Source organism: Channa argus, chromosome 23 (assembly GCF_033026475.1).
Source record: "Channa argus isolate prfri chromosome 23, Channa argus male v1.0, whole genome shotgun sequence".
Lineage (NCBI taxonomy): Eukaryota > Metazoa > Chordata > Actinopteri > Anabantiformes > Channidae > Channa > Channa argus.
In genome coordinates, this window is record NC_090219.1 from 8,707,952 (window position 1) to 8,716,079 (window position 8,128).

Below are 8,128 nucleotides of genomic sequence, written 5' to 3' on the forward strand. Positions count from 1 at the left end.
TTGGCAACAGTGTCAACAGTGTCACCCCCACCACCACCACCATAACCACAGCTCCCCCTCCATGCTGCGCAACTACCACAAGTCAAGCTTGATGCCTGGTGGTGGTTCATGTTTAGGAAACACAATTGAGAGTGGTACCAAATTTTCTTCTCCAACTCTGTGTACCACGAGAATTAAGACCCATTTATGCTAATAACAAAAACATATGGCAGTGGATCAGTCCCAAGCCCAGTAGAAATTCGGGAAGGTTACGTCAGGAAGGGCATAAAAATGTGCCAAACTAACATGATTAACATGAATGATCTGCTGTGGTGACCCTGGCGTTACGTGATAAGCCAGAAGGAAAAAATTTATAAATAAATAAACACTAAGGAATCTTGTTTTTAACGACCTTTATTGAGCACAATTTCCCAGAAGCGTAATCAAAGTGGTTAGTTTAATGGGAAATATCTCTTGATGTTGTACCTTATAGTAAAATCCAAAGTTTTTCAAAATAACTGCAGACCCCTAAAGGTCAATGATCCAATGATTCTGATCACCTCATTAAAGTCGCAAGCACATTGATGGCGTTAAAAAACAGTATTTCTGGTGTGAAGTGAGCCATGTTCTGCAAAGAGTTTACTTTTTAAAGTCATGCTTCTGTAATTTCAAGCAACATTTTTAATCCAGGACTTGGACTATTGTACTACAAAGTATTTGTGGTAGATGGCCCTGCTTCAACATCTGGCAGCGAAGTACAAAAGCTAATGGCTCATGCGTCTCCTCTTGTTTCAAAAGTTTCTAAGTTTTCCTTTAACACATTAAAAAGATACATCTTCCAAAGCCTCGGGTCTTGAAATGGGTTTGTGGGCTTCAATTCTAGGAACTGGACCAGTGGCACATCTTCCCCCTGGAGATGTGGGGAGAGTTGCTTCTCTGTCTCTCTTATATGAACCGACTACAGTAATTTCCAACTCGAAGGGCCCCATTCAAAGCAGATGTGCACCATTACTACAGCTTTTCCCATTGGCCTAGTGGGATTGTGAGATTACTGCTCAGAAAGAAAAGTTAAAATCAAACCGAGCCACAAATCAGCCCTCAACCTCCCGTTCCCCTCAATTATCAAAATATAGAGAGTGTGGGGGGGGGTTCATTCTCATTCATCCTGCAGGAATAGTTTCCATGTGGATTCCAGCATGGCTCCAACATCAGGGCTGTTTTCACCAGACAGACAGACAGACAGACAGACAGACAGACAGACAGGCAGGCAGGCAGGCAGGCAGACAGACAGACAGACAGACAGACAGGCAGACAGAGAGACAGACAGACAGTGAGACACGGAGACAAGGAGAATGGAAAGGCCACGAAGCTACTGACAGATGAGGGTTGCAAAGCTTGAAGGGGAATATAGCACAAATTCACTTCTGTGCTTACACTTCGTGATAACACATGTTAACATATTAGTCACACATGCTCTCACGGGGGAATTAACTCAGCAAACTGAGCAGGTGGGTTTTTAACCAAATATTTATTGCTCTAAGTGTCTGCAATGTGGACACAGCATGTCTGCTGTTGATGCTGGCCGCTTTTTCAAATCCGACTTTAAGCTAAATAAAATGTTGTTGTTTTTTTTCCCCTTTTTTCACACAGCTCTTGTGTGTGTGCTTCAGTGTGATGCACAAACTGACAAATATTTTCTACTTTATTTGCTCTGGTGCACACTTGGCATTCATCCGTGGAACTAAATAGGATCAAGTGTATCCTGTTTTTCACTTTCACCCGTATTGAATGAGCTCATTATCCCCTCAGTTCCCTAAACTTACATCCCACATTTGTCATTGAAAAGTGAAGGGCCTTTGTTTATCCACCGATAAAGTTCTCTTATTAGTTCTCTCTCTGTGATTTTTCTGGAAACAGTGCATCTAAAACGAACCATTTACGAACCATTGGCAGTTCATACAGGGAGTGTTATTATTGGGAAATACAGCCTTAAAATGAGTAATTATGTACTTAATGTTTTATTTCCTGTCACAAACCATGTTAGATCACCTTTACTCAATGATTACTTAGTGATACATAACTCTAGCATTTACTCTCTTGCAGTAAATAAAGCATCTTCCTCTGAAAAGCGTCTGAACCCGTCTAAAAAAAGAAAATGCTTTGCTTTTCCTTCAAGTCATTGTTCTACACCTCAATGGCATCCAACAACACTAAAATGATGGCGTTACCATAATCCTCATTTCACTTGTCACTCTGTCATGTTTTGTCTTGATTTGCTTTAATGTTTGTGCAAATACACACAGAATGCATCAGGCTTAGAACACCTGCTCAGGTGGACCAGTGTTCATGTTGTTTGTTTGTTTGTTGCTGTGACTCAAGTCTGAGGAGCCAGACTTTACAGAGCTCCACTGAACCTTATGTCAGGGTAATGACATCGCCACCTATTGGAGTGTTTCTGTAAAAACAACAGGGTCTTAAAATGCTCCGTTATCCTGCATGGGGCCGGACATTTTCGACTTTAAAGATGCACCAGAGTTCTGTAAGCTGTGTGAGAACAACAGACATGTTGTGTCCTGTCAAACTCCAGATGTTGCTGCCCATCGTTTCTAAAATGTCTGTAAATGTAGATTTTACTGCATAATTTATGCACAAGGCAACGTACTGTAAACCCATTCAAACTGAAGAACAAAGCTAAAGAACAAGTCTGACTGCAGGTTTGCATTTTATTTACCCATGCTGTTGTTTTCTTTTATCATCATGTATCTCAACATAACCACGCTGCTGTGACGTCCGTAGGAAATACTCGTCCTTTGAAAGCGATGTCTACAGTCCTCTCACAGTAATGTAGCGTTGATTTGATTTTCAATCATTCCTCCAAATTACACGCGTGTGCTTCTAATTTTCAGGAAGCGACTCTAACCAGTCAACTACAAATCACTCTGTTCGTGGGAGGCTCTTCTTATTTTATACCCTTTGCCATTTATGGACATTGTTTACAAATATTTCAGCAATTCATGTACAAATATAAGCCTATCAATCTGTCAATCACTCTACACCCAAATGCTTAAAAACAACACAAGTACCCCAAACCCGAGTGTATCTAAAATACATTTTAATCTTGCTGAAATTTGTTTTTCACAATATTGTTTACAATATTAATCTGTCTTCATTCTCTTCATCCTCGCTCGGGTCTTCTTTATCGTCTCGAAACAGAACTGTACAATCATGTTCAGGTAAATTGTTCTACATCAAGGCACAAGACAACAGCCGTTGTGGGGAGGGCCTTGGGTAGGCTGATCTTTAATGGCGTCCCTCTGGCACGGAGAAAAACAAGGTACCCTTGGGAAAACAGGGAGGGAAGTTATGGCAAATGTAGGTGCGTGGATCTCAAATAAGGAGGATCACATGGAAGAAATGTGCTCTAAGGAGGTGAGAGGAGTAAAAAATAAGGTGATAACCACTGCTGCTTTCACTTTATTTTCCACTGATAGTCATGTATAAAAAAGAGGAACCATGAGGATGTTCTTTTCTTCAGGAGATCATTTGTTCGTGGACATAACTAAAGTGCTTTTTTTCTGTTTTTTTCATTTGCCAAAAGCAAAAGATTTTTCTAACAGGATGGAGATGGGGGACAAGAAATCCTGTGTTATCTTCTCTTTTTTTTTTTTTTTTCCGAACATGAGAGTGGATAAAAGGCCAGTTCAATGTTTATTTTCTGCTTGATTTTGTTTTTGTTGTTGTTGTTTTTTTTTTTTTTGGTTTTTTTTTTTGCTCTTGTTTTTTTTTCCTCTGATGTTTTCTTGTCGGGTTACAACCTCTGAAAGAGAAAGGCAGACAGAAAAAGGAATATTAATTAAAAGCTTTGCATTTTAAAAAAAGTTAACAATACTTAATTGTCTATATTTTCCATTTAATAACTTCTTATTTCATTCGTCTGCATTTGCACCTTTTTTGATGCTTTTTTTTTTTTAACTGACAGAGAAGTCGCTTTTGACAACGCACATCTTTATCAAAAGTGATGGCTCATAAAAGCCAAGCAACAATAAAAACAAGTGTCAAAGAACAAAGGAGGTTTTCTTTACCATTTCCCTGAAGGTTTTTGCAGTGCTCACATCTGGACGCTTCTCCTCCGCCTGCCAAAGGCGTTAGCGCCAACGTTGGTGGGGACAAAGTTGTTGTTGCCCATTCCTCCTGACCGACTGAGGAAGTCCGCCAGGCGGTGAGTCACACAGGTTGCTGTGTTGCAGGCTCGCTTCTGTGCTGTAACGCTGCTTCAGGAGAGCAAACGCCGGTTAACGCTCATCACATTCAACACTGACAAACTCACCTACACAAACTGTGCAGCATCTTTGCACAACGGTTCATTTTTTATCGGAGTTGACTTTATGACACAGAAACACAGAAGGTAAAATATGCACAAAGCATGCAGGCTGTAATCATGTTATCTGTAGTTTGTTGTTTTCTTACCTTTGAACTTGATGAGTGCTTTGCCACTACCAGATGCTCTTAACCCTATTTCTAATCAGTTTTATATCTAGTTGCAAATGAGTCCATTAAGCTGTTAAGCATTAGGCTGTTTTAAAGCATCCCTAGTAATGAAAATGAGCTAAGGCTTCCTGGTAGAAAAATACGTTTATTGAACAAGAAACATGGTGTCACAGAAGTGGATCATTTACTAACGGTTATTATATGGTTTGATTACGTGATCTCTCTTAACTTTTAATTTTCAGGGGCTTTGAAATGCCATCAAATGACTCCACACACAGCACACAAAGATGGATGTCTGTACTGGGTCCTGAATCACAATTAGGAAAACTGATTGTCTCAACTGACGTAACTGAGACGTCATTCTCTGCCAAAACGAAGGGAAGGAGTAAAAGAACGGAAAAGTTGGTTGCAGCTAAAGGTCATTTCTTCTCCTGCCAATCAAGCAGGTAAACTCAACATGCACTTGCCAATCCAAAATGAATACGGAAGAAGACAGGGGAGAAGAAAAGGACGGAAGAGGAGGAGATGCAGTAAAGGGAGGATGAGGAGGGGTTAGACGCTGTCAAACGTCTCGCCGTAGCTTGCATAGCTGTCGCTCTCGGGCGCACTGCGCTTCTTGCCGGGCGTTCCTGCTCCCACGTTCGTGCGAGGGAACGTCTGCAACTTGTGCAGCTCCTGAGACAGTTTGCCCAACACACAGGTGCTGAGGTTGGAGCAGCGCTTGGTTAGGGGCCTGTCCATGCTGTCGGGGAGGGGACACACAAAACACATGCACAGAACAGGCTCATAGAAATGGGAAAACATGCAGGTAACACTTCCTTTATATCTGTCATTCTTCCTTCTTGCATTCACACACCATTCCTCTCACATGCGTGTCTTTCTCATGCCGTCACAGGTATCAAAAATGAAAAAGAATAACCCCCTCCCCCTTCCCACCCCCCATACAGCATCATGCTTTTTTCTCGCTTCCCACCATTCAAGGAACTTGCCGTCGATCCATCCCTCATGCGCCAAACCTCCACTCCCATCCCCAGGTTAAACTGCCCCATGTCACATTTTTTCACACCCACACAACAAACAGAAACCAGTCGTTTCCCACTGCCATGCAACTCCACTTAATTGACAACATGCAGACTTATTTGTCCGGCGGGCATCAGGAAAGAGTCTGTTCAACAAAAAAATCAAACTCATCCATGCAGGAGGAGGGTCATAACAGAGAATAGGCATTTTGGTATAATAGTATCATTTTATTTCCTTTTTTTCTCTCTTTTTTTTTTTTTTTGGTCTGTGGAGATGTACATACCTCTAAGCCTGACTGAACCCAATGGTGGGCTAAAAAGACGCATCTTCAGTGGTGTTAAGCCAGAAAATAATGTGGCTCCTACACAAACAGTTGTCAGTTTTACTGTCTTGATTTTAGGCCAAAGAAGTTACCTTTCTATGCTGTCATTAGGTGACTCCTTCATTGGCTGTTTCTGTGTGGGGAGAATGTTTATAATAAAAAAAAAAAAAAACGAGGAGTCATCTGTACCTGTTTCCTTCGGTTGCCTGCTGCTCCAGCTCCTCTGTCGTCATCTGCACGAACTCCTTGACAATGGCATTGAGTAACCTTCGTGCCTCGTAGTCCGTGAGCGTGACTCGGTCTGACATGGACTCTAAACCCGGTCTGCAGTGAAGGGGCAAAAAGGGGGCGGGGGGTGTTTTAGAAGAGTTGATGGAAGGAAATACGCATTAAATCATTTGCTTGAATTATCACTTGCAGTTAAAAGGGGGGCGGCAGGGTATAAACGTGTTAGGGTGGGCAAAGGGGCAAATGGTGTGGCTGGATGGATAGGAGGGTGTCAGGGAGGTTGGGTGGGACGTCACCAACTCCAAGAGGGATGACGTGTGAGTTGGAGGGCCCCTGGCCAACGCAGGGAAACAATCTGCTAAAAGTGCCCCATCAGAGTGAGGGGCTTTAGATTTATTACTGAATCAATAGTTTCATGGAAACGCTGTGGGGAGGGCTCCAATATATGTACATGCTATATACTCTACACATATCTTCTTAACTGAGTCTAAATTTATTCCTGCCCATGAGAAAAAAACTTAAAAACATAAATTATTAAGGTTCACCGCTGTGGATACATTTTTCAAGCACTGGAGCAGACTTACACATGTTTTTGCACATTTCTGCATATTTTTCTATCTTCACAGAAAAAAACATTCTCTCCTTAAATGGTGACAATGTTTTTCAGTTATTACCTTTGAGTTAACGTCTCCATCTTGTCTTTCTAAGAAAATGGGAATTGACTTTTATTCCGTTTCTCCCACCCACTTCAAGTTTCTGAGAGTTTCGGTCGTAAGATGTGAATGTCGTGCATCTCACCTGGCAGGGGCGGCTTGTGAGTAGTACATCTGGCAAATGACCAGGGCGTAGGCAACGAGGAAAGCGGAGATCTTCAACATAACCATGGTCCCCTACACAGCAGGAGAGACATCCCCATCAGCTCAAGCAAGTTTTCAAGTTCATGCAGAGAACATACAGGCTAGAGTCTGACCCTCTTTTGGAGTTGGGACGAAGTTGCCAAGAGGTTAGTTCCCAGAGAAGTGAGCTTAGTTCTACCCAAATCTCAGCTGTTAGTTCCACACAACAGCCCATCACATCACTGCCCCCCCCCCCCAACCCTACTCTTCTTCTGCAAAATGCACTGTTCAAGATGTCCAGCCAAGAGCTGAGGACAGGTAGTTCTCTCACGTTATACGTTGCAGGTTTCAGACTGTGGCGTGCCTGCAGGTGTGAGTGCTTCTGTGTATTGTGCATGTCCGTAAATTTGTGTGTGTGTGTGCGTGCGTGTGCTGTATGGATGAGGAAGAGGAGGGGTGAAAAGGGAAAGGGAAGGGGAGGCGGGGGACTCCAAGCTTGCCAACTCCCTAAGTGAGCAGTGCATTAGTGTAATGAGCTGCCATCTCTCTCTATCTCTTCTCTTCATTTTCTCTTTCACTTGCTTTGCCTTCGGCTTCTTCTATATTTCTTCCATTTTCTCTGAGATCCTTCTCCCTGGCCCTTAAGTAGCAGACCGGACTTTTCACAAACTGGATGGTGGGGATACCGATAACCCCGGTGTCCAAACTCTAATCCCATTACCAGCACCATCACTTCCCTACAGTGTAACGCAGTGACTTTCTGTCCACATCCCCTCTGATCCACCCCCCCCCCACACACACAAACACACACATGCAGACAGCTTATCAAGTACATTTACAGGTAAACTACCATCCCAACACATTGATAAAGTCAACACTTACCTTCAGCGATAATCACCCAGCAAAAAAAATGAATGTGTGTATATCTCTCTCTATGAATCTCTATGTAAAACACAACAAGTTGACTTTCTCCTAACTTGCAGACAACTCTTGATTCTGTTGCATGCAGCGCCAACGCACCACCCTATATATCCCACCACTTGGATTTGTGCATTGACTGTGTAGGTGTTTAATCATCCGCCGGCAGCCAATCGGTCGCTCGGATGCCACGACCAGCCAATGGGATGCTTCCCCTCAGTCCTGGCTCACTAATAAGAGCATTGGCATTGCACTGACGTCATTCCTCAGTCACCAAGTGATCCATTCACAAAATCCACCAGTCATTTGGACCATTTGCTATCCCACCCCCATCCCC

At 42.8% G+C, this 8,128-nt stretch overlaps 1 protein-coding gene across 2 annotated transcripts; it reads right to left on the minus strand.

The window, feature by feature from the left end:
* Positions 1-3,518: 3,518 nt before the first annotated feature.
* On the minus strand, positions 3,519-7,913 carry LOC137108723 (calcitonin gene-related peptide-like). 2 transcript variants are annotated; one of them, XM_067493692.1, is made up of 5 exons: positions 7,756-7,913; positions 6,836-6,927; positions 5,999-6,133; positions 4,062-4,247; positions 3,519-3,796 (listed from the first exon to the last, which is right to left on the minus strand). In XM_067493692.1, exons 2-4 carry the CDS (start codon positions 6,919-6,921, stop codon positions 4,088-4,090), a joined length of 381 nt encoding a protein of 126 aa, XP_067349793.1. In that variant the 5' UTR covers positions 6,922-6,927; positions 7,756-7,913; the 3' UTR covers positions 3,519-3,796; positions 4,062-4,087. The 2 variants fall into 2 exon arrangements, with proteins under 2 accessions (XP_067349793.1, XP_067349792.1); XM_067493691.1 differs by having other exon boundaries at positions 4,062-4,250.
* Positions 7,914-8,128: the final 215 nt, after the last annotated feature.

Bases quoted from the DNA above. Each gene is read 5' to 3' on its own strand.
- LOC137108723 (XM_067493691.1), bottom strand. From the start codon at position 6,921: ATGGTTATGTTGAAGATCTCCGCTTTCCTCGTTGCCTACGCCCTGGTC. The intron at 6,134-6,835 runs GTGAGATGCACG...CCTTCACTGCAG, and splicing joins TCACAAGCCGCCCCTGCCAG to ACCGGGTTTAGAGTCCATGT. The intron at 4,251-5,998 runs GTACAGATGACT...GCTCTCCTGAAG, and splicing joins CAGGCAACCGAAGGAAACAG to CAGCGTTACAGCACAGAAGC.